General features: G+C 45.7%; 1 protein-coding gene across 8 annotated transcripts in view; it reads left to right on the top strand.

The window, feature by feature from the left end:
* Positions 1–86: 86 nt before the first annotated feature.
* ACER2 (alkaline ceramidase 2) overlaps positions 87–26,347 on the top strand; it is a 52,610-nt gene continuing 26,349 nt past the window's right edge. For 2 of the 8 annotated variants that reach the window (XM_032095925.1, XM_032095923.1), the window contains exons 1-5: positions 87–599; positions 7,612–7,726; positions 8,604–8,745; positions 19,011–19,148; positions 20,615–20,752. In XM_032095925.1, coding sequence (XP_031951816.1) covers positions 342–599; positions 7,612–7,726; positions 8,604–8,745; positions 19,011–19,148; positions 20,615–20,752 — 791 coding nt within the window. In that variant the 5' untranslated portion in view covers positions 87–341. Of the gene's footprint in view, positions 600–1,121; positions 1,312–5,181; positions 5,283–7,611; positions 7,727–8,603; positions 8,746–19,010; positions 19,149–19,437; positions 19,586–20,614; positions 20,753–21,454; positions 23,874–26,347 lie in introns of those variants that run through there. The other 6 variants (XR_004237447.1, XM_032095924.1, XM_032095928.1 and 3 more) reach the window with 6 other exon arrangements.

Below are 26,347 nucleotides of genomic sequence, written 5' to 3'. Positions count from 1 at the left end.
GAGCGAGGCTTCCACGGGCGAGGGGCGTGGCCGGGAGGCGCGGGGGGTGTGGCCTCGCGGCGTGCCCGGGCCCGGCCCTCCCGCACGCCCGGGTTCCGGCACTTGTCTCCTGCCTGGGGCAGGCCCGGGTGTGGCTTTGGTTATCTGAGGTGCCGCTCGCCAGCGAAAAAGCGTCCCTTGGGAACGGGCCGTGGAACGGCACGCAGGGACTCACGGGTCGGGCGCGCCCACTCCGGGGCTGGGAGTAACGGCACGTGTAGGAAGAAGCGCCATCAATACGCGACACGCTGGCTTTCAGGGGAAGGCGCGTTGTTTGCGTGGTATGAGCGGCTCCCGCCGGGATGCACTTCCCGGTTCCCTGCCTACGCACGGGCGCAGGGGTGTGCGGGGAGCGGCCGCTCCTCTCTGTCACACGGCTGGAGCTGACCCTATGTCCTGTGTCCAGTTCTGGCCTCTGCAGCACGAAAGAGACAAGGAGCTACTGTGGAAGGCCACAAGGGGTCTGGAGCATCTCTCTTACGAGGAGAGACTGCAGGAGCTGGGTCTGTTTAGTCTGGAGAAGACTGAGAGGGGATCTCATCAATAGAAGTATCTCAAAGGTGGGTGCCAAGAGGATGGCGCCAGACTAATTTCAGTGGTTCCCAGTGGCACAGCATAGAGTAATGGCCCTAAACTAAAACACGGGAAGTTTCACCTCTACATGAGGAAGAATTTCTTCACACTGAGGGTGGCAGAGCACTGGAACAGGCTGCTTGGGGAGGTTGCGGAGTCTCCCTTTCTGGAGACATTCAAAACCCACGTGGACGTGTTCCTATGTCACCTACTTTAGGTGACCCTGCCTTGGCAGGGGGTTGGACAGAATGATCTCCAGAGGTCCACTCCAAATCTAACAATTCAGTGATTCTGTGTGAGATACCTCTAAGCGTACAAGAGAGGCAGGCGTGCTGCCCACGCCTGTGGAGGACCTGGCTGCTCAAAGCCGCCGGGAACGGGGAACTGGCGGTCCCACCGCCCGGCTGCCCGGCGATGTTCGGGGCAGGCGCAGGAAGCCCAAGCGCTGCGGGCCCCCGAAACCTCTGCCCGTGGAGGGCCGGCCTGGGGCTGCCCCGCCTCTTGCGCGGGCCGCGGAGGGAGGGGCGGGGGCGCGGTCGCCGCCCCGTAGCGCCCTAGGGCCGAGCCGGAGTGGTGGCTCGGGGGGCAGCGATGGGCGCGCTGCTGTGGTGGGACCCGCTGCGGGCCGGCAGCTCGGAGGTGGACTGGTGCGAGGACAACTACACCATCGTGCCCGCCATCGCCGAGTTCTACAACACGGTGCGTGGCGGCGGCGGTGCCCGGCGGCGCGGGAGCGGCGGCCGCCTCGGCACCGGGGGCGGTGGGCGGGCGGGCGGGCGTGCGGCGGCGGGCAGGTCCCGCTGCAGCCCGGGGGCTCCTGCTGCCTGCCAGCTCCGTCTCCTGTGGGGCTTTCGTGGGATTGTAGCACGTCCTTCTATAGCTGGCAACTTCTTTTCCTTCTCCAGTCGCTGGCATGCCTAAAATTAGAGGATTTTTACCTAGTTTTTGAGGTATGAAATGGGGAGGTTTACTAGTCATATTGCTACCGGTAAGTAGTGTGCAGCAGGCCTTGTGCTCGTCTTTGTCGAGCCTTGTAGTGGCCAAACACCGAATTTTTGGTGCTAGATTGCCCTGGTCTGGTATCCATTTTCACAAACAGGTGTCAGTGCCTTGATGGGCATGCAAGGCAGTGATGGGCCAAGATAAAAAAGTACTTTGGTGTCTGGAGGCAAAACTGGATTTCTCTTAAATATGTTTTGCTCCAAGGCAAAGTTTTCACGGACAGTTTGCCATAATGTTGCAGCATGAAGTCAAGAGTGTATTTTTCAAAGAGGAAGAGATGTCTGTTTAAGAAAGTAACTGAAGAATGGAAGGAGAGGGAAGAGGAATAATGTAATTGTTGCTTCCTTCCAGTTAGTCATGGTTTACCCCTGAGTCTTGTCACACCTTTCTAATACCTTTCAGCTGCTGGAGAGAACTTACAAAAAACACAGCCACAGCAGCAGAGCCAGACTGCACTGTACCACACATCTTGGAAAGGGAGCAATGCTCTTGACATCCTGTTGATGTAAAGAATGTCAGTGACAGATCCCCTAGAGTAAGATAATCCATCAGGCTTTCGGGTAGTTTGCCCTTCCATGAAAAACACGTGTCCAGGAGCAAACCTGCAAATGCTCAGTCTGTTTTCTGTTCTATAGGAGGTGGTGTGTGCACAAATGAGGAGCTGGAGCTTCTGCTTTGTCTCTTTTACACTTTAAAGTGGACAGGTTTTTTCTCCCAAATTCCAGCCTTGTCTGAACTGTCTTTCCCTTTCAAGCTGTGTTGACTGCCAACATAGAGTGGAAGAAAGAAGTAGATATCTGGCTTCCCCCACTGGAGTTTGTATCATGGGAGGTTCTGTACACATAGAACAAATAATTCCATGGTGCACTGTATACATTGCTAACTTGTTTTTTTCTTATACTTAGCTGCCAAAGTCCTAAAGATGGTGGCCGGTCTGTGACATTGGCGAATTTTGAGGGTGTGTAAGGGAAACTGTCAGCTTTTTTTGTATGTCTGATGTCACTGTGCAAGAACCAAAAACAAAGGGAGGAAAAGGTCAGGAAAAACAAGTTATTGAAGACAGCAAATGTGTTCTGTAGCCAGCTATGCAGGGGGATGGGTATGTGTGTGCTGGTTCTGTCTGGAGTAGAGTGAATTTTCCTCACAGGCACTGGTATGGGGTGATGTTTTGTTCTGGAAAGTGTTGATAACTCAGGCGTGTTTTCATTACTACTGAGCAGAGGTTACTCAGGCCTTTTCTGCTCCTCACCTCATCCAAGCAGCCAGTGGGGTGGGGGTGCAAAAGGCTTTTGGAGGGAACACGGCTGGGACAGCTGATTCCAACTGACCCAATGGATTTCCCAGGCCATATGGCGTCATGATCAGCATGTAGAGCTGGAGGAAGGAGAAGGAAGCAGTTGGGACATTTAGGGTGGTGGCATCTGTCTTCCCAAGTCATTGTTACGTGTGATGGGGCCCTGCTTTCCTGGGCATGGAGAACATCTGCCTGTCCATGAGGAATGCTGAAATAATTCCTTGTTTCACTTTGCTTGTGTGAACAGCTATTTTTTTCCCTATTGAACTGTTCTTATCGCAACCCTCACAAGTTTTCTCACACTTACCCTTCTGATTTTCTCCCACATCCTGCTGTGAAGGGAGTGGGCAAGCAGCTGGGCAGTTGTGGGATTAAACCACAGCACTGTACTGAGGTGATTAGCAGTGGTATAGAAGCTTGCCGAAATGCTAGAAGCTGCACTTGTGTCCAGATGAATAACTGAGGCTTCAGACAGGTGGACAGACACAGAAAAATGTTTGCCCCAAAGCCTGCTGTGTTGTGGCAGCTGTGTACAAATCAGTGAGGTGTTCACTGAAAGGGGAGGAAAAAAAGAGGCCATGTTGAGGGTAGTCATGTTTAGGCTCTCTTCAGTAATACCATGTCATTGTTAGGGTTTGATTTCTGTGTTAGCAACTTCTGAAAATTAAAACAGTTAATTGCAGTGGATTGATGAGGATGTTCACAGGACAGTTAAGAAGTTTTTGCCCGACTCCAAAAAGTATCTTAGGTGGCATCTAAATTTTAATCCTTTTAGGGGGTGTTCATTCTGACTGACTCAAACTCCCTTGAAGTTCCAGGAAGCACTCTTCAGCAGACCTGAATCTGGCATCTGGGTCATTAAGCTTTAGATTAAAACCTTGCTAATCCGCATTTTAAACTGTCATGGCTGAGGTCAGAGTTGTGGTTGAGGTCTCACGCAATATTCATGTAAGCCACAAAACTAGAGCAGCTTATATGAAATGTATTTTTAAAAAAATTACTTATTTGTTCTGGTGGGACTTAAACCAAAGCAATCACCAGGATTAAATCGGTAGGAGAAATCTGTTCAGAGGTTTTATATAAATTGATCAGACTAATTTTTTTAAACATACACAGGCTAGACTTAACATGATTTTTGTCTAACTAAAGTGATTCAGGTCTTACTCTTTTTCAGTAAATAGGCCACAAAACATTTTGTAGCTCAAATTGAAGGAATAGTTATAAGTGTCTTTTTTCTGTTTTTTTTTTCCTTCTGAAATGAATGAAGTAATGTGTTCTGATGCAAAAATGATATTGTTTATGTTTTAAATACCTGAAAACTGTTGGGGTTTTTTCCTGTTGGCTGGGAAAGTCAGTACTTATCAGTTCAATATGTTGCATTTAGTTGTGCTTGTCATTTTCATTTAAGAAGGGTCTTATTTGCCAGGGTTTTATTCCTCTTCTTTTGTTCCCTAGTGGCATGGAAATCAAAGTTTTAAAAAGTTATGAGGTAGTCTTAAGAGTGTGAGAGAATGCTTGTACTCTCCCTACAGCATCTTTTTTTACCACAGAAGAGTTATAGTGTATGTAAATGACATGCTCAGGTACCAGGATATGGAGGATACACTCCCTCTGATGTTACAGGGACCTGCTTTAGTTATTTGCTTTCTGCTCAGAAAGATGTTGTGCAGTAAGCTTCTCTGTGGTATTTGAATGCTGCTGCTCTCTGGGAGATGTAATAAATAGTGAAGAATACATGTGCTTTGGTAGGACTGCAGGAAACGTACTGTGTCAGGACAGTGGCCAGATGTGAGTGAAGTTGCATGATCATGATCTGAGCAAGCCCATTCTCTCTGTCTTATAGGCCTATGTCCTGAATTCCTATAATATAATTAATTAGTTGGAAATTAAAACTAAAGGTCCAGAATTGTATGAAGCCAAAAGAATGGACTGTTATTGAAGGACTACTTGCCTGTTTTCCAGAACTGTGACATTTAATTGTTGCCTTTAGCAGATGCCAAAGGAAATTTTCTGTACTACCGATGTAAATTTTTGCACTTATTGTAACTATAAAAGTATTTGAATTGTACATTACCAAATCATGGAGGCCAGTTGTGTATTAATATAAAAAATGCACATGCAACGTACTTTCTGAAGCCATACTTCAGTATTGAAATTTTCAGTACTAAAACTATTCCAGCTTCTGAGATGTTAGGAAATCCTCCTGATGGCCACTGCGAAGAGTACAAGTCATGCTCAGGCTCCAGTTTGCAAGGGGTTTCTTGCATTTGCAGGCAGGACCTTAGCATGAGTGGGAGTTCAGAGCGGTACGGTAGCACAGAACTGCTCCTGTGTTGGCTAATCACTTGTATAACTCTACATTGCTACAGCTGTGGTAAGTAGATCTAGTGTGTCCTTTGTCATCTTGTTCCTAGGCAGAATAAGGACTTTCTAGCCAAATTTTTGCTGACTGTGATTGCCTGTTCTGATTTTCTTCATTGGTGTGTTGGGGTGACCTTATGATGTGTATCCCATATCGCTGCCTATGCCCAGAAATTAATTTTTGTGCCTTTCTATGCCTCTAAACTGAGCCTGAGAGGGGGAAGGAAAAAACTGAGCAAAACTTTTTCAAAGCAGTTTGCAGCTTGTTCAAGGTCACACACAGATAGCAATTTGTTTCCAGCTGTGGCAGGGGAGGGAGGAAGCACCTGGCTTGCTGTGCCCCGGACAGTTTTTTTCTTTTTTCGCCAGTGGTTCAGCTGCTTTGTTCTCCGGAGAGAGACTGAGAGTTGAATTTTTCCTTCCCTGGAAATTCGGATTTTCTCCCTTTTCTACTGGACTGCTTGATTGCTTTAACATCAGAGCACATCGGGAGGACTTTTCACCGGGCACAGAGGGCCTGGCCCTGGGCCACGCCCCAGCTCCGAGGAGACCAAAGGAGGACTCTAACACTTTCCCAGGTTTTTCCTCCACAGCGAAAGATTTTATTATTTAGCATTATTTTCCTTTTCCCGTGTGTTTGTTAAATAAATAGTTTTATCTCCTTCACTTTCCTTTGAGGAAAATTTATTTTTTCCCGAACCTGGTGGGGGAGGGTGCCTTCTCTCAGAGGATATGTTTCTAAATTTGGCCAAACCGGAACAATTGGTCAGTTTCAGCTGTAGAGATGGAAGAGTTTACTTCCAAACCAGTTGGTTTATAAGCACCTATTTTTGCCCCTTGACACTTCCCTTTGGCCTAACTGTGTCTAAAAGCCTAAGATGCGTAGAGCACTCCCAGGCCCCCAGAGTACTTGTTCATATTCCATCGTCCCTGCTGTGTAGTCTTCCTACCTGCTTTGGAGTGACAGAAGTCTTCCTGTTCTGTGTATGTATAAGAACATCATGCACTGGGATCCTGGTCCATGACTGTATTCCCAACGTTGCTGACAGTCTCTGCTGCACGGAGACCAGTGCATTTTTTTGTGAACGGAAGTTGCTCAGGTGAACCTGTTTTGTTGAGTGTGTAGGTTGCTTTACAGGAGTTAAAACAACTTGATCTGCCTCTTAAAAATCTATTCTCAGGCTGTGTTGAGAGGTGGACAACAGTAGCTGAAGGAAAAAATTTGTATGTTGTTCTTGAATTACTTCTCCACTAGATTTTCATTATTGTCGGTACAAGTTTGTAAATTTTTTTTAAGATATGATCTGTCCCAAAGGAATGTTCTTGGCCCAGAGTTGTTTTCTATATTAGCTTCAGAGGAGTGTTGCTGGGGGTGGTTTTTTCTTGTGCTTGGGCTAAGCAGACAAACATGAGAAAGCTGAGGCTGGAGATTTGTCCTTTGGCCCATTGTGAAGCAGCAATAGAGTCTTTTCATAACTGCTCAGTTACTGTGCCATGGCTGGCCCTCAGCACTGGCAGCTCCTGGGAGAATCAAGTGATCACTACTACAATGACAGTTCCTGCTAATTGCTAGTGAAGTGCTTTCAGTTTTTAGAGCATCATGCTTTAGGCTGTTGGTAAGCAAGAAAAAACAGAAAACATGTCTTCATTCAAATCATACATATTAAATTAAAAAAAACCCTAGGAGTGGTCTGAATTATCAGCCTTTCCACCTTCCTGTAACTAGTTTTCAGTCGTATTCAGTTGTATCCAGTGGAGAACTGAGGGAAAAGATTGAGTTGTAAAAGGACTTAAAGCTCCAGGCTCTCTTTACCCTGCACAAAAAGAGTTCTAACTCTTTTAGCCTAGTGTTGTATTTCAGACCTTCCAGACAATAGCTATTGCTCAATAAATTGACTTCCACAAAGCTTGTCTAGCTCTTCCGAGTGCCAGTACTTCTAGTGCTTTTTCCATGCTAGGCTTGATAGCCATTGAGAGGACAGGTCACTCACTGGTCCTCAGTACCTTGATCTTGTACACTTTCTGAATTACCACAGTCTTGAATATTTGTAGATTCCCAATAAAACTCCTTTGGGAATTGACTTGAATTGTGATTTAAAGATGACTAGTCACATTTTACATTGCCAAAAGTTTTTATGCTGTTACTAATTTAATGATGTTAAACAAAACAAGTTGATGCTTTTGCAAAAACAGCTCAGCATAGGCAGAAACAAGGGCTCATAATTTGTTGAGCTGGGGCTTCACTGAATGACAAAATGTTATTATGGATGTCTTCGAAAGCCTATGGATATTTAAGATTTGTTTATTTTTTGTCTTTGAGAGACTTTGTTTTTCTTTCCTAGATAAGCAACGTCTTGTTTTTCATTTTACCGCCCATATGTATGTGCTTGTTCCGTCAATACGCAATCTGCTTCAACAGTGGAATATATTTAATATGGATTCTGCTAGTCATGGTTGGTAAGTTGGTTAGTCTGTGTTTGTCAACTCATGTGTGAACGGAGAGAGGACACTGTTTTTTCCTGCTTGCACTTGACTGTTTTTTAAAATAAAGCAATCCTGACCTCTACGGAAGCGTTTTCTTGTACATGCTTAAAGCCAAAGCAGCCGTAGTTTCTGGAGGTAAAATGACTTTTGCAAACGGAGGTTGGTGGGATGTTCAGCTATAGTTCTGTTCCCCTCCAATCCTTCCTTGCATACTTTCTTTTTTTTTGTGTTTGGGTTTACTCTACAGCAGTGCTGGCCCTCTTTCCTCTATTGTTGCTTAAATGAGAGCTGAAGTGCCAGTGCAACTGAAGAGAGGAATAGACTGTACTGAGAAGTACAGTCTGAGAAGGCCCAAAGATGTAGATGTGAGATTCTGAAGCTTGTTCATTCCTGGAGGTACTTCAAGGGGGTAATCAGAGCCCTCTGGGGCAGTGTGACACTTTCCACCTGTAAACCTTTATCATGGAGTAGTCATCAGGTGCTGTTTTTTATCTTTGTCTTACCCATTCCTGTGCTATTGAGAAAATTTGGAAGCTGCATTTGGCTTTTATTTCTTAGTTGGTTTTGCTTTATAATTTTTCACCTGATGTTTCTTCATGCACATCTTTTCTAGTAGTAGCTGACATTTTTAGCTGCTGCTTTTGTAATGTACTTTCATAACATACTTTTCTTCATGATGAATGAGGGTATGATGAGGTAGATTGCCTGTTAGTAAAGTTGGTGCTTTTTATAACCTTTTCTAGACCAAATGGTAGCTACCATCTCCTGTGAAGTTCTAAGCAGAAGCAGAGTGTTTCAGTCTGTTACGGTACTGCAGCGGTTCATACTGTCTTTTGATTCATTCTTCCAGGAATTGGATCTGTTTATTTTCATGCCACCCTCAGTTTCTTGGGCCAGATGCTGGATGAGCTGGCTATTCTCTGGGTTCTGATGTGTGCTCTTGCCATGTGGTTCCCTAGGAGATACCTGCCCAGAGTTTTTCGAAATGACAGGTAATCATACAATCATACATGTACACTTCCATGTTTCTTGAAACTTCTTGTGCTAAACCTGCACATAATGGCACCAAGTTATCAACCTTACCACTATCACTGCTATTTTTGTTACTGGAGTATTTTTTTACTCCATTCTCTTCCAGTTGCTTGTATCTCACTCAGCCCATTTTGTTCACAATTCCTGAGTCTGCAGTTGCTGATGGTGGGGTTTGTGTCCTGTAACTTCAGGTGATTAGATGAGATGACTTTGGTCATTCGTCTTCAGGTGATTCATGAGATGACAGTTCCTCTGGAATTGTCTATTCTTGTTGGTTCTAGGGAGACTTTTACAATGAGTAGTTTATATAACTTACAACTAATGTAGGAGAAGCCATCTTTCACTTTTGTATATCCTAAAGTGTATATATACAAGTGAGCCCGTGAAAGTCAGTTGAATGTTCATCTGAATTTTTAAGGCAGTGGTTAAGGATGGTGTTTAGGTATTGAAAGGCTAAGAGTTTCTTTAGAAATCTATTGTTGCAAAGGAATTTTTTTCTTTTTCTTGCACGTTTTAAAAAAAAACATTATAGCCAGTTTAAACCATTTGGTTGTGGTTTGCCCCACCATAAAACCATTGTGCATGTTGTTCTTTTATGCAGTAAAGAAGTTGATGTAATGGAGAGGCTTGAATTGCAGCATCAATGTTCTCTTTGAAGATTGCTGAGACTTCTGCCTTTTGCCCTCTTACACTGTTACTCTCTGCAGGATTTTTTTGAGTTTGTTTGATTGTTGGGGGTTTTGTTTGGTTGGTTTTTTCCTGACATCTGCCAGATTAGAAGTTGCTAATGCATGGAGAGAAGTTTGGTGCCTAGACTGACCATTCCTCAAAATAGCTTGCACTGGGTAGAATGTACCTTTAATTACTGTATACAGCCTCTGTGCATGGCTCAATTCTCTTCAACATCTTCATAAATGACTTGGACTTGGACACAGGACTTGAAGGAACACTAAGTAAATTTAACGACCACTCTAAATTAGGAAGAGCTGTTAAATCCCTTGAGGGCAGAGAGGCCTCCACAAATGAGAGCAATCACCAGCCAGGTGAAGATCAGCAAGAGAAAGTGCTGGGTTCTGCACCTGGGATGGGGCAATCCTGAATGTATGGACAGACTGGGGAATGAGAGGCTGGAGACCAGTGCTATGGAAAGGGACCTGTGGGTCCCGGTCAATGGCAAGTTGAACATGAATCAGCAGTGCCCTGGCAGCCAGGAGGGCCAACCCTGTCCTGGGGTGTTGCGGTGACCCAGCCCACTGCAAGGCTGGGGCAGCGTGATGCCAATCAATCCCAGCCCATCCCCTAGATCGAGTTTCCCGAAGAGGCAGACTCAGAGGGTGGGTCGAGGGGCGGCTCAGAAGCCTAAGCTGCACCCCCCGGGCAGTGCCCGGGTACAAGCTGCCTCCCCCGGTTCGGGAAAATTCTCGGTTACTTGGTTGTTCACTGGTTCTTTGTTATAACTCCCCCCTCTCGGTTTCCCCCAGTGGTTCTTGTTAAATTGTATCCTCCCCCTGGCTTGTAACTCATTGGTTGTTTTCCCCTTTCACCGCGGTTTTCAAATTCCCTATAAAACTGAGGACAAGCCTCAGGGAAGGATCCCATCGCATTCCATCCCTTCCGAGCTTGTTCTGGTTGCGAAACTTCTAACAATAAACCTGTTAGGAGCCAGACCAGAACAGCCTCTTTCTTCCTTTGTTTCCGAGCTAACGTGTGTTGGGGAAGATGAAACAGAAAAGCCTTGTAAATATGATTGCCTGACAAAAGATTTTGGGAATATGAAAACTACAGGCAACATCGAAATGAAAGCCACTTTTGAAATACCAGGTCTTAGTTACTGAACAACTAGAAAACAATGGTATGGCCACTGAAGATAATCCCCTCTTGATGGAACAATACCCTCTGCTTGCAAACAGGTCCAAGGGTCAGCAGAAGGGGTCCAAAGAGTAGTTTTTAGAAGTTAAGATGTAACACTCTATGGTAATATAAGAACTCTTATAGGCTGTATGTAAATGCTATAGGATTTGTATCTTGTATTAGATTGGTTAGTGACAATTAGAATATTCAGTACAGAAGATGATTTATTGTATTGTAACCAGGACTTCAGACACTTCATTCCTTTCCTTCCTTACTTCCACTCTTGCTCTTACACCCTCTCTCTTTCTCTCACCTGCTTACTCTCTTGGGCCTGCTCAGAGCTGAGTCTGGCAGCTCTGAGCAGTGCCCCTATACCCAAGCCCTTTACAATAAACCGACTGTGTCCCAAGACCTGCCTATAGAGATCTCTCCGTCACCGTCCCGACCGAACCTGCCCGTAACCTACAGTCTGGCGCCCACCGTGATTGCCGAACCCACACCCAGCACCTGCAGTCTGGCGCACAACGTGATTGAACGCCTGGTTCAGCTTTCTCCATCAGTGGGACTTTTCTCCATGGATGGTAACTAAAAGACCAGTTATAGCCACCTAGAACTTGTCGTGAGCACAGCATACCGATGCTGCGCATCGTAGTAGCTGCAGCTCTATAATTCTACTGAGGCAGCCTTTGAGCACGGGGATTACCTGGAGCTCTTGGAGGGAATTGCCTGGCAGTCCTCGAGCACGGGCGGCCACTGCTGCGCAGCGGCTCCGTGGAGCTCTTTGAGGAGGTCTGCCGTATCACCCCTCGAGCACGGACACGCTGCTAAGCAGTGCTGACTGGAGCTCTGCGGAGGGAAACTTGCCGCACGCCCCGAGCACAGGCGAGTAGTGCTGAGCACTGCCCGCACTGGAGCTCGCAGTGCGGACCCACCCGTGAGGTCCTGAGCACGGAAAGCCGTTGCCAAGCGACGCCTGAAACCGGAGCTCTGGGAAAGGACCGAAAAGCGGCGTCCTGACTGCCGAGTGGAGTGCCTGGCCAGCCCCGCACGACAGTCATCTGAGTAAGGACGCTGCTCCTGCGACATCATCTAAGTGAGTATCATACTGGTCTAAAAAATGGGACAAACTCACTCTGCCCATGACAGAGATCTCTATAAGCAACTTAAGCATTTACGTATAAGTTCTGGTCCAAGTCAGTTGCCTAAACACGAGCTAAAAAATCTTTTGGAATGGACCCGACTTAATTTCCCAAATGCTGACCGTTCAGCCGTCTTTACAAGAGACTTTTGGGACACAGTTGGGGTTAAGCTCTTTAATAATATCTCCTACCGGGATATGGCAGCCGCGCAGCTGCTCCCAGCTTGCAGAGCGCTGGTAGAGCTGTTTGCTGCGATGGCGCCGCCCGCAGCAGTCACCCCGCCGGGCCCGGCTCCTGCTGCGAGTCCGCCCCTTGCCGCCGCGAGCCCGCAGCGGAGCACGGCCCCCGCGGCTCCGGTACCCGCGGTCCGCCTGACTCGCGCCGCCCCGCCCCCCAGCGCTCGCGGCCCCCACACCTGTTACCCCGGCCCCAGCCACCCCACCGGACCCTACGGCCCCTCCCGCCATCCCCGCCATCCCGCTCGTCCCCACTACCCCATCCCCCGCGGTCCCCGCCTTCCGTTCCAGCGTCTCCGCGGCCCCACCCCTTGCCCCTGCCCCCCTGTGCCCCCCTCCGGTTCCGTCATCGCGGCTCCACCCCCCCCGCTACCGTCATTGCTACCCCACCCCCCGCTGCTGACATCATGATGGCCCCACCCCCCGGCGGTACCCCTGCGGGACCAGCACCTACCCCCCTGCTACCTACGGGTGTTACCCCTCCCCCAGCCGCGCCGGTTATGGCCATGGCTGCCATTATAGCCGGCCCCCCCCAAACCCAAGTCGCGACCCTTCTTCCAGCCCCCCAGGTCCCCCCCCCCCACACGGCGCCGATGGTAGCCATTGTTCCATCCGCGTCCGCCGCTGCTGCGTCTTCACAGTCCCCTGCCGTTCCCAAACCACCGGCGCCTACAGCGCGGGCCACGGCCGCGCTGCTGTCTCCGGCATCCCCTGTGCACGTTACCGCAGAAACCCTACCCCCCCACCCTGCCGTTCAAGCGCACACAGCACGCCCCGAGCGGTTCCCCGGCCCCGTGGCACGGCAGCCGCCTGTGTCTACTCCCGTCCCTGCTGCCGTTTCTGTGCGGTTCCCCGATCCCGGCACACCATCGCTTCCGCTGGGAGCGCCCCAGCTCCGCGAGCCACTTGATGCCGGTGCCGCGCTGCCTGCACGGATGTCTGCAGTCTCCCCCGTGCCTGCCGCTGCTCCAGCTCCATCTCCTGGCACTGCCGCCCCACCAGCGCTGTTTCTCCCCGCAGCACCACCACCCACCCCAGCCCAGCCTACAAGCTTCCAGCAGCAGCACGCCGCGATCCAGCCACCAGCCCTCCTGCCTCCCGCGGCCGCAGCCCCAGCCCCTGGTTCTGCAGTCCTGCCATCTCCTGCTCTGCCCCAACCACCTGCCACACAGACTGCCGCCATTACAGCCTGCCGTGCGGACCTGATGACGCAACCCACGCATGCGCAATTGCTGCAACACACGCATGCTCAATTGCTGCAGCTCCCAGATCAGCGATATCACTCCGCACAGACTCCTCCAACCACAGCACCGCTCCCGGGACCAGCCGCGCATCCTCCCGCGACTCCGCCGCGCAGCTCCGCCCCGCCTCCTCACCCGCCGCCACCGAGATCGGCTGCACCACTCCCGAGCTCTGCCGTGCCATCGCTGCCCCTGCCGGGTCCCATCCCCGCACCACAGCCGCCCCTGCCGGGGTCCCCCGACACCGTACAGCCGTATCCCTCCGCCGCCCAGCCGTATCCCTCCGCGCAGCGCAGCCTCGCCTCAGAAGCCGCGAGCAGGGGGGGAACAGAGAGCAATGATGCAGCTCCAGTGGCAGGGGAGACGGAGAGCCCCTCTGCCGGAGCTGATGCTTTAACACAAGTAAACTCTGAAAAGCAGCCAGATTTGTTTGCAATGAGCCCCAGAGTCCCGCCAGCGAGCGACGGGGATCTTGCAACCCAGAAAGAGAAAACGAGTTCTGAGAGTTTGTCAGCGCTACCTTCTGAATCAAAAAATCCTCCAAAGTGCTCAGATTATTCTAAATTAACAGATTGCCATGAAATAAGACCCCAAATCTATAAAAATGAAAGTCTTAGTCTATTAACTAAGCCTGTGATAGCTAGCCAACAGCCTGACAGTCCTAAAACGTGGGCTCCCATCCACACTCTCAAAATTAAAGAACTAAAAAATGCTGTAAGATACAGTGGCATTTGCTCTCCATACCTTAAACAACTGCCAAAAAGTACCCTAAAAGGAACACATCAAACTTTAAAACGCATTTTAAATCAACAGAAAGGGGGAAAAACCCAGGCTACACCTCAAAGAAGGTTGAATAAAACTTTGTATGTTTATAATTTCTTGAACAGCTCTGCAGAAGAGCCTGAACCCTCCATCTTTAGACATTTCTTAAACAACAAAAAAGCAAAACTGAAGGAGCACCCCCTAGTTTTAATTAAGAATCTAGCATCAGGAAAAATAAAAAGACCATATGATCTTATAATGTGGGGAAAGGGATTTGCATGTCTCTCCACAGGTGAAGGAACCAAGTGGATTCCAGCAAAGAACGTGAAGCTGTACCACACATCAAAGCCCGCTGTTGGTTCCACTTCAGCCAGTGACCCTGCAAGTGGAAGCCAAGAAGCAAGCACCCAGACCTAAAGTGCGCAGAATCACCAGAAGAAAGCGATCTGCCAAAAACAGCTCAAGAAAAGAATAGAGTTTTAGCATTATTTGTGTAGATGCATGTTGCTTTTATTCTTATGTTTTAGTTTTTGTAGTGAAGCTTTACCTGTAAATCAACCAAAGACAAATGTCTGGGTTGCTTTAGCCAAGTCTGCAGGCTCCGATACCATTTGTCTATCTGACACAAGCCCTGACAAACCTTTTTCAACCTGTTTAGCTGGAATGCCTTTTCCAGAAGGTTTTGGTAATGTTATTCTTGATAAGTATTAGCCATATGATAATGATCACATTTCTCCAACTCCCAGCCATAGACACCAAACTTACATTGATTATCTTTTATTAGCACATGGGCATGGCTGTGAAGATTTTGAAGGATTATGTTGTATGAACTTATCCGATCATTCTGTTTCCATTCACAAACAATTACAAAACCTAAGGGACCTAGCTAACCAAATTACAACAGATAACCCGTCTTGGCTAGACAGTTTGTTTGATGGTTGGAGCTTTGCACCTTGGCTAAGGGAACTCTGTAAAATAGGCTTGATTATACTAGTAGTAATAATTATAGTTTTAGTAGCAGTACCTTGTATACTTCAGTGTGTGCAAAAAATAACGAGTAGGACTATGTCTAATATCTTAATTGTCCATCGGAAAGGGGAAGATGTTGGGGAAGATGAAACAGAAAAGCCTTGTAAATATGATTGCCTGACAAAAGATTTTGGGAATATGAAAACTACAGGCAACATCGAAATGAAAGCCACTTTTGAAATACCAGGTCTTAGTTACTGAACAACTGGAAAACAATGGTATGGCCACTGAAGATAATCCCCTCTTGATGGAACAATACCCTCTGCTTGCAAACAGGTCCAAGGGTCAGAGCAGACCCTACTAGCTCAGCAGAAGGGGTCCAAAGAGTAGTTTTTAGAAGTTAAGATGTAACACTCTATGGTAATATAAGAACTCTTATAGGCTGTATGTAAATGCTATAGGATTTGTATCTTGTATTAGATTGGTTAGTGACAATTAGAATATTCAGTACAGAAGATGATTTATTGTATTGTAACCAGGACTTCAGACACTTCATTCCTTTCCTTCCTTACTTCCACTCTTGCTCTTACACCCTCTCTCTCTCTCTCACCTGCTTACTCTCTTGGGCCTGCTCAGAGCTGAGTCAGGCAGCTCTGAGCAGTGCCCCTATACCCACGCCTTTACAATAAACCGACTGTGTCCCAAGACCTGCCTATAGAGATCTCTCCGTCTCCATCCATCCGTCCCGCCCAAAACCTACAACGTGAGCCGATACCATCGCCTCCTGCCATGTTCCCTCTGCAAAGAAGCCAGACAGCTAGCTCAGCCAGCAGCAGCTTTCCTGATGCCGAAGTCGCTTCTGCGACACACAGAAGTAACGCAGCTGGACTTTCTCCGCCAGAGCTCGTGCTTCGAGCACAAGAACTGTGTTACTAGGGGGCATCAGGCACAGCATAGCCAGCCTGGCAAGGGGGGGGATTGTCCCACTCTGCTCTGCACTGGGGGAGCCTCACCTCGAGTGCTGGGGCAGTTTTGGGCACTGGAATATGAGAAAGACATTAAACTGTTAGAGAGTGTCCAAAGGAGGTTAATGAGGATGATGAAGGGCCTGGAGGGGAAGCCATATGAGAAGCAGCTGAGGTCACTTTGTTTGTTCAGTTTGGTGAAGAGGAGACTGAGGGGAGACCTCACTGTGGTCTTCAGCACCCTAATGAGGGGAAAAGAAGGGGCAGGAACCAGTCTCTTCTCTGTGGTGACCAGTGACAGGACCTGGGGGAATGGCCTGAAGCTGACTTGGGAAGGTTTAGGTTGGATGTCAGGAAAAGGTTTTTCACCCCAGAGGGTGGATGGGCACTGGAACAGCTTCCCAGGGCAGTGGTCACAGCACCAGCCTGACGAGTTCAAGAAGCATTTGGACGGTGCTCTCAGGCACATGGTGTGACTCTTGGGGATAGTGCTGTGCAGGGCCAGGAGCTGGAGGTGTTGATCCTGCTGAGTGTCTTCCAACGCCATGTGTTCTAAGATTTTATGTGGTTCAATGGCTTTGTTGCGTTGGTGTAAATTTAGTACTTCTGTGTATTACAGTATAGTGCTATTACAGAAAATCATCAACAAGCAAACAGGTTTTTACTGGTGTCTTTTGGTTTATGATGTGATGTTCAGTTCAAGTGAAGAATTCAAGAGTCCTAAATTTACGTGTAATTTTTGTAAACTCTGTAAATGAGCCTCCAGAAACCTAGAGGATACATTTCATCAACTACTCTCTTCTGATACTGCAGGGTATGTTCATAATATGGACCAAGATATTAAACTATTGGGTTTTAAAGGAATAACAACACTTTTGTGGTAGAACACTGTTTCTGTTGAACTTTGTGTTAAAACTGTAAATACTGAGATGAGAGGAAAGATCTTATTGTATCCTTCCACTTCTCACAGAATATATCAAGACAGTTACGTTTTTAGGAAGGTCTTTATTCCTTTCTGAAGTATACAGACATTCTGGGCAACAAACCCATCTTGGTTTTGTGAAAAATGGGAACGTACTCCTGGTTCTAAAGTGATTTCAGCTTTTATTATGTGGCCTAAAGCATAGGAGTCCGCAGGTAGAGCGCATGCTGATGGTCCAGGGAAGTAGAGCAGGAGGGCTCCTGGTCAGCGACGAGCGTGGATGCTGCAGAGCTGGCGCTCGATCTTCTTCTTCAGAGCAGGGATGTTCCTGTTGTTTAAGGTCGAGCGGCATGCCTCACTGACCTGGATGCCTCCTTTTTATACCGTTTTTTGTCACTTTGGATTGGTCTCTGTTTGGATCCTTCATTTGCATGAAGGTTAAGGCACTGATTGGTTCTTAAGGGTTTTGTCCAGGCTGGGTCATTGCTTGGGGGCAGTGCAGTTTACTTAGGTGTAACACAGTACCCTTTTTACAATATAATAACCAAACCTTTTAACAGTACATGCATTATTAACATGACAATTATTAACTATTTAACAATATTACTAGTAACAGTGTAAGTTTCTAGCCTATTTTTGACAGTTTGAAGGCAAACCAGCGAGAGGAATTAACTCCACACAAATATGTTGTGAGAGATTTCAGGTCAGAATTAAAATTTAATAGAAAAAATTCACAATAAAGGCAATAGTACAGAAACACTGGCTTAAACTGACAGAGTCAGAATATGACCAGATACCCTGTTGGTCAGGGTGGTGGCAGCAGTCCCATTGGAGAGATGGATATGGTCTTGTTGAAGCAGTGATCCTGTAGAAAGGTCTGGTCCTTCTCTGGAGGTCCAGAGACTCCAGAATAGTGGTTATCGAGAGCTTTGTCATCTGTGAATCCAGTGGTGATATCGTGGTGTCACAAGCCGCACATTATATACAGGTAGGATTGTTTAGTTCCTCCTCCACAGCGGGGCATCTCACAATGGGATGATGTAATTCCATCAGTCATTCTGGGGAGTCCTTGATGGCCCATTAGCCGAGATGGCCCCGCTTTAGGCTGATTTTGGCTCGCTTTGGGCAGCTGTTGCAAAAGACCAACCATTACCAGCCCATCAGAAGGTGCTGTAGGTGGTGATAGAATACATACCTTACATTGTAAGCCAAGACAAAACTCTAACCTAGAACAGGTTTGGTTAATACTTTCAGGTTTTTTGCTTTGCCTGACTAATCCTCAAGTATTATGTCTACCCTGTGCTCTTCACTTTCTTCATCCTCATCACACTTTGAGTTTTCAATGCTAAAAATGTTATTATCTGTCATGACCAGTTTGTGATGTGTTTATTCATTAAGACGTTCGTGTCGGATCAGAACTTCCTACTTAAGTAACTTGTTGCTTTACAGCAGAAATAAAAACTTTAAAGCAAAAAGCAAATGGAATGAGCCTAGGTGAAGCTAATGACACTTGTGGCCATGGAATGGTACTGTACAAATATATTGAGACCCTACTTCATATGTAGAAGAGCCATCCTTGGACAACAAATGTTTTAAAAAGCTATGGGCCAGTAGTTGAAGGGCAGCGTGATGGTCCTCTACCTGCCATAGCCCAGCCACAGACTGGAAGTGAGTTGTTTGGAGTGCAAACCTGAAGTTTAAACAGCAGTTAACATATATTTAATTTAGAGGTTGTCAGGCTGTCTACATAGGGTGCAATAGTGATTTCATTTTTGCTAAGACTATACCAAATCTTAGTCTTATAAAAAAGTCTGGGAATTTCTCACCTGCTGTTGAATTTGATTAAGAAAATGTTCTAACTTAGCATGTGAGTTTCAGTATCTTTGAAGGCTCTAAAGAAGTAAAGGAAAGTAAAGCAGACTGTAACATGGCTGTAGAAGTTGCTGCATTAACAATAAGAAAATATCCTAAAAATCCATATTAAAACCTTGAAGAATGATGAGACAGAACTTTTTTGAGGAAGTACAGTTCTGCGTGCAGAGGTGGACCTAAATTTTGTAACATATTAAAGTAATTTTAAAATTTCTGGGTTTAGTTTTGAATTAAAAGCAGTTTTTCTGCCCATATGAACTCTATTCAGGAGCCGATTTAAAGCTGCTGTGGGTGTCCTGTCTGGTGTTACCACCTGCCTGGCCTTCATTAAGCCTGCCATTAACAACATCTCGCTAATGACTCTGGGTGTTCCCTGCACAGCTTTGCTCATTGCTGAATTGAAGAGGTAAGTACAATTTTTCTGAATGCAGGCAGCATTGCCTTCTCAGATCCTTAGGACACCTGTGAGATGATACACTAGATCTGTCTTCAGTGCTTGTGACAGCAGATCAGAAATGCTTCTTCCATGTGCAAGAGCAAATTACTTTAAACTTGCTTGGCAGTTCAGACATTTTTTGACAAGGATTTTTTTTCCCTAGGACATTATAGGAGGTCAGATATTTTCTGTGTTCTTGCAATATACCTCTCACTGCAACCCGATCTAACTCAAATTTGTTTATTTGTTGTGGAATCAGGGCAGGGGTTTCACTTTATGGACAGCATTTCTTCTGTACAGTGTGCGTAAGGGTGAGGTGATGGCATGGTTGCAGTCTGGATGGTAGTGGGAATGTGGAGCAAGGCCCAAGCACATGTGGAAGATGTTCCAGCTCTCAAAATTGCACTGTGAGTCTTGCATGACTTTGTCATCTGAGATGAATAATATGATGGAGTCAGAGTGACAAAGATAAGGTTAATCACTACATTTTGGAGGATAGCTATCAGTCAGGGCTGTAGAAACCATAAAACCAGAATTCAAATAGAGAAGAACCTGAGACTGGTTTCCACATTTTAGAGAGTTCTTCTGTTACAGTGATACCAGCAGCTGTCCAGAGACTTTTTTTCCATCTCTTTACCCACTGCAAAAAAGACCAGAGGAATATTAACATTTGAACTTTTTCACCTCTTCTCCAGTGTCTGAGAAAGATTTTACAACTTACGCATGCTCTTATATGTTGCATATGTCCATCAAAAGAAGTTGAGTTAGAACAAAATGTCTTCATTCTGACGGCATCTGTTAGAATAGAGATTTTTCTGTTAGCTACATTACCCTGGTCTGCCCACTGCTTCAGTATACAGTGGAAGCCTCTCCAAACAATGTTTTGTAAAGGTGTTCATGAATCTTTTCTCATTAGACATCCTTCTGTGTATTTCTGTGGTCAAAGACACTTGGAAACAGCACACAAGTTAGTTGTGAACAAGGTCAGTAGCGGAACAATATTCATGTGTGTATCTGCTTAGGTACATGGTTCAGTGCTGTTAGCAGCAGTAGTACCTCTCACTGAGGAATGTAAGTGCCTTAGCATTAACGGGAGTCTTCATACAGTAACAAATACAAGCAAATCTGAGCACTTGCTGCATGGCTGGTTGTTAATGAACAGCAAGTGTAACTAATCGCTAGTTGTCCAGAACACCCCTCCCTGGGTATGAGAATAGTTTGATGTTTGCCCGCCATTGGCACATTGGTATTTAAGGCAATACCCAAAACACAGCTACTGATAAAAAGATTTGTTTTGTTACCTCACCACTGCCTTGTGTCAGAGCCAGACTTACTGTAAGCGAAGTTCATCTGTTAAGCACATTTATGGTGGAGTCATTTTAATGATATGTGTCTGGAACTGTTTTATAACTATTTATTTATGTTTTTCTCCTTAGGTGTGAAAACCTGCGTGTATACAAACTGGGTCTCTTTTCAGGTCTTTGGTGGATGCTAGCACTTTTCTGCTGGATCAGTGACAAAGCGTTTTGTGAGATCTGGTCCTCATTTAACTTCCCCTATTTGCACTGTGTATGGTAAGTGTTGTGTATAAAGTCCGAAGTTTGATTTAAATGTGATTCATCACATTACCCTTCTATGCTGCCTGGTGGCTATTTCTGGTTGGTTCTAGACAGAATTGATGGTAAGGTTTTATAAGCCCAGAGCAAGTCTTAGGCTATTCAAGGTGGCAGATTTAGGAGTCTCTTTGGCCTGATCAGATTCTTAAGCCACTAGGTTCAGTAATTGTAACTGAATTCCTTGCCATACTGGTTACTAAAACAGTAGCTGTGACTATGAAAACTTACACTGCCATTGATAATGATTGAAATCCTCATGATGAATGAGGATTAGTGATTAGTTAATGATGGTGAAGTGGAGGAGCAGTGAAGGACTTTGATGCCTTTTCTCTTTTACTATCCAGCAAATCATAGTTACTTATTTGAGGTGCCATATCTCAGCATTTCTGCACAAATCTGTCAGGTGCAGAGAAACCAAAAAGCTGGAGCCTGTTTAGACCAGGGATAAACCAGTTTTTTAGTTTTCCTTGTTCTCTATATTCTTTGCCTCCATACAAAGGACAGACAGCAATCCTATGGGGGGCTTGTGAGAAGATTGTGAAGGACAGACTGATTTTAAAGTATGGTGATGTAGTTGATTGCTTTACTGAATTTATGTTACTGATTCTTTTTTTCTTTCCTTTTTTTTCCCTTTCTTGGTGTGTGGATGGCTATTCTCAGGCACATTCTGATTTGCCTTGCGGCATATCTGGGATGTGTCTGCTTTGCTTACTTCGATGCTGCCTCTGAGATCCCTGAGCAGGGCCCTGTCATAAAGTTCTGGCCCAGTGAAAGGTGGGCATTCATTGGAGTTCCCTACGTCACTCTCCTCTGTGCACACAAAAAAACATCTGTGAAGATTACATGAAGCTGGAAGCCATAGAATGGGGATGGATTTTCAACTTAAATTCCAGCACGGACAATATTTATATAATGAGAAATGACTAGTGTTGTGTTTTCTCTTCTTCCTAAGATAGGCAGCACTTCAAGTGTCATAGGAAGAGGAGGGAAGTGTGTTCATTCCTCTCTGAAGAGGAGAGAGGAAGCAGGAACATGGGGGCACTTGAACACTAAAGTAACAAATGGCTCCTCTGTTTTTTGCACTGTGTTTTTGATGTAGCATTTCTCTTGATAAAATCTCTTTTCAAATACCAAGGTCAAAGAAAGATCTTTTTGCAGTAGGTCACCTCTGGTGCTTGATCCACTTCTTTTGTAACTTTCTTTGCGAAAGAAGGCAGTCCAAGATGCTTACATGCCATCCTGTGTCCTTGTTAGCTCTGATTTTGGTGTGCTTGCACACGGCCACAAGAGTGTGCTCATAGCCCATGCTGCTCCCAGCCCGGTGTGGCACCCAGGCTGTGCATTGCTTTGGATCACAGAACACATGGTTGCTTCCCCAAGTACAACAGGAGATCAGTGTTTGCAGCAGGATAACTCTGTAAGTGCAGTTAGGCAGTGTAAATGCGAGGGAGCTGACAGAAGTCCCTAAAACTAGGTAGAAGTTCAAGGATTTTATTGTATTTCCACTGTCCTGTGAATACTTGTATGCCGCATATTTCCTTCTTGCAGAAATGTCACAGAAATCCTTCTCTACCTCTACAGACACTTTTGGTCTTGAATTTGGCATTGAAGCACTCACAGAAGTGTGAACATTAACTTCAGTAAGATCTCAGGTCAGCATGGATTGACAGTGTGATTAAACTATAAAAACTCATAGGTGCCTAGCTGCACATCTAATTTGAGAGCTGACTTCTCACCAATGCATTGCAAAGTGATGTAAAAAATAGTCCAGTGCTCCACTGGTTATACTTAGGAAAAAAGTAGATAACTGCTTAAAAACCAAGCTGAAGACCTAGATTTCAGTGAGCAATGAGATGTGATATTTGAGTCTTGCACTCTTGTGAAAGATTCAGATTTTCTGTTTGTTTTCAGTCTGTTTTGTAAAGATAAGGGATGTCTAGGTCCATTTAGTTTTAAGATTATTGGTGTTGAGGTTCAGGAATGGCTATAGTTCTTACAAGCAATTAATACTAGGCCTGTTTAAAAAAATGGTGCAAAGTGCAGGCATGTTTTTCAAATATTAGCAATTGTAGCTGCTTATTGCTGCAGTTTTTGGAGAAAAAAGGGTCTACTAACATTTCATCCGAACTCTAAGTGGGTTAAGGCTTTGAATGTACACTTTTATTAGTAAGTGTTATTTCCTTTTTTAGTATTAGACCATGAAATATGATCTTCTCGTTTGCTAACACATCTCAAGTTGTACTTGTTTTTTATCAATGCAAAAATGTACTCTATACAGTATAATCTTTATGAGAGTGGCTTTTAGCATGAACTTTGGCATGAATTAATTTTCAAGAATTTTAAGACCTTTAAAATTTTATATTCAAATTTATGCTTAGAAAGCAAGAAGTGAGGTGTATGCTGATACTCTTAAAGCAAATTGTTAGTGGGAGATACGACTTCTTCATGAGATCGTTAAGTGGATGAGCAGACTACTGTCAGATGACTGCCAAATCATAAAAGCAGCAAAATCTTTCCAATGGAACAGTACATATTTTTACCGCTTGCTAGTAGATTTGAAACACCTTTTTTTTGACACAGAGTGATAAAATTTTTGTATGAAACCTGTTTGTAAAAATTCATGTAGTAATGTTTGTTACTCTTTGAAACAGCTGTTCTGTACTTTTCCTTCCTCTCTCCCTGATTATGAAATGCTCAGCTTCAAACAGTTCTCAGGTATTAAAATTTGTATTATTAAATCCTTATACAGATAGGATTGCTGGCTGGAACCCAGCTAAGTTTTCTGATGCCTAACATGGCCCTACTTTGAGTAAGACTTTGTGATAGTGTTTGCTAAATTATTATGTAATGGTAAGTAAGTTATTTTCAGTATTGCTTGGGAACCTAATAACTGCAGACATAATGTACTATTCAAAATGACTGGAGCCTTTCTACTTAATATTTTGCTTGAAAGTAACCTCTGACTCAAAGGGCTCTAGTTAATCTGCTGTCAGTTGCTGTCTCCTACTCTGCAGAGTCTGACTGCTCACAAAGAAGTAATTTTATAATTTAAAAAATCTCAGTAGGGCATTCAGCTATTGAAGAAGTAAATGAATGCAGATAACAGGCCAAGAATCATCTCCTGTATTTTTATTATCTAATCTTTAGCCTTTTTACTCTTCATAGATTTTGTGAACAAAGATCACTATGTGTTATTCAAAGCTTCACTGTAGAACTGGTTGCAGTATTCCACTGTAGCAGCAGCTCACCACTTTTAGATGTAGCTATTGCACTTCACCTTAAATTTGTATTAACTTACATGTTCTGAAAATAGCTACACTTACTTAAAAAATTTAAAAACATGCATTTTTTTACAAGATTCACAGCTTTACAGATTGCATCTACACAATAATATTAGTACCCAAAGAAGTATGTGATTGGCATACAGAAGGGTTTATGCACTGGATCATACAAATTGATATACTATGCACAACGAACTCTATTACATTGCAATATAAAGTGATGTATATGCACCTGCAGGTTTTAAAGCCCCAGAATGCTTTCTTTCCCTGCCGGCAGGAAATGAGTTAATTCCTGGTGTTTAGGTTCAGTTAGTATTTTAGTCTATTCAGTGGGATGCAATACTGTGTTGAGCATATTGTAGATATTGACATGTGATATCCATCATTCCTTTAATGTTAACCTTCAGGTTTTTTAAGAAAGGATGGTTAGTTTTCAGTGGTAGCAAACACCTGCCCCATTCACAGTCATTAACAACTCAAGAAGTGTTGCAGTGGGGATCCTGCAACACGCATATATCAAACCAGGAGTCCCGTGGAAAGGAAATATATATGGACAGACAGATTCTTGCTAGATGTTTCAGAGATGTTTATTTCTCCAGCCGCATGGCCGGAGCTCTGCCCAGGAACTGTTCAAGTCACGGGACCAAGGGTCCTTCTGCCCGCGCAGGGAACACAAACCAACCCATGGGAACGAGGCTGAGCAGGGGCAGGGAAGCCCCGTGTCTGTGCCCTCAGGGCCCCTCTCCCAGGGCTACACGGCGGGGGAGAGACCCCAACACCTCACCCGTTTTATTTTAATAAAAGGAGAATGAAAACAACTGGATAAACATAACAAGAACAGTTTCAGAACAAAACAAGCCACCCTCCTGAGTCTTTAAATGTCCAAACAGATTCTCTGGAACATCTTAGGGCTGACAGAAGGGAGACAGAATTCTCTGAGCATGCTTTGTGGGGAAACTGAGGCAGGAGAGGGTTTAACTTCTTCCCTCCCCCTTTTCATCCCCCACTCGGCATTGGAAAGGGATTTTTGGGGAAACAATTGGCAAAAGCATGGTTTTGTGAGGGAAACCATGGATGAAAAAACGGATTGGGAATACACTGGGGGTAATAGGACATAGGGTAAAAGGGAAAGGTGGGATTAGGAAAGGGAAACTGTAGGGGGGGCTTACAATGGAGATATTGTCTAACATGACTACGATTTTTTGCATATATACTGCCTTTCACAGGAACACCATCAGGCCCAGTGACCTGCGATGCTTGTAACCCTTTTCTCCCTAGTACAATATTAAATTCCACCACCTCTCCATCTCCCAAGCTTGGGATGCATTTTTCAGGGTTATTCTTTTTAATAGCAGTTCTATGCACGAATATGTCTTGCTGGTTGTCACACCTTGTTATAAAACCATAATTTTGCTTAACATTATACCATTTTACTATCCCTAAGGTCTTAGTTACTATGATCTTTTTCCGAGTGGCTGCTGTTTTTTGTCTCGCTGCGTCTTTGCTCTCTCCTTCGGTCGCTCCCGTGTTGGAATTGTCGGGGCTGCTGGTGCCTGCGCGCTCTTCCCGGGGTCGCGTTCGGGGCTGCGCGGGCCGGGCCGGGCCGCGCCGCTCAGTTCTCCGTGCGTCGCCTCCTCTGGTCGCAGCTTTGCTGCCGCTGCCGGGCGCTGCACCCACGTCTCGGCCGGGCCCCCGAGCGATGACCCCCCCGCGCCCTGCTCCAGCGCGTGTTTCGGTTCGGCGCGGCTCCGTTCCACCGCCACCGCCGCCCGCTGCCGCCTGCGCGCCTCCCCTCTCAGTCGGGCGTTCACGGGGCTCGCTCCACCACGCGCTGCGCAGGACCGGGCAGACACTGCTGGGTCCCGCCGCTCCCGCCGCGCCTCGCTCCACCACCGACACTGCGGCTCGCGTGGCTCCGCCCGCGCGCGGGAACTGCCTCGCTGCTGCTCGGAGAGCGCTCGGTGCACGTGGCCTGGGCCGCACGGTCCCTGAGCCAGGCTTCCCTTCGCCAGGACACAGCTGACATTGCTCAGCAGTCTCGGTAACTAAATAATATTCACGAAAATATTCTTCCATCGGCATATATTTTGACTCAAATATTAACTGTGTCCAAACGGTTTTCCAAAAGCCCTTGGTAAGAATTAAATCCCAAGAAACATAGAAAAAGTTCTTAAACAACCATGCCAGGAAGTGTTTCAGTTCTTTCTGAGCTTGAATCAAGCTAAAATTTACAAATCGTTGTTCAAGAATCGTTTTAAGTTTAAGATAAATG

The sequence above is a fragment of the Corvus moneduloides genome, chromosome Z, assembly GCF_009650955.1.
Source record: "Corvus moneduloides isolate bCorMon1 chromosome Z, bCorMon1.pri, whole genome shotgun sequence".
NCBI lineage: Eukaryota > Metazoa > Chordata > Aves > Passeriformes > Corvidae > Corvus > Corvus moneduloides.
Note: the sequence above shows the minus strand (reverse complement) of the source record. Positions and strands in the feature narration are given on the sequence as shown.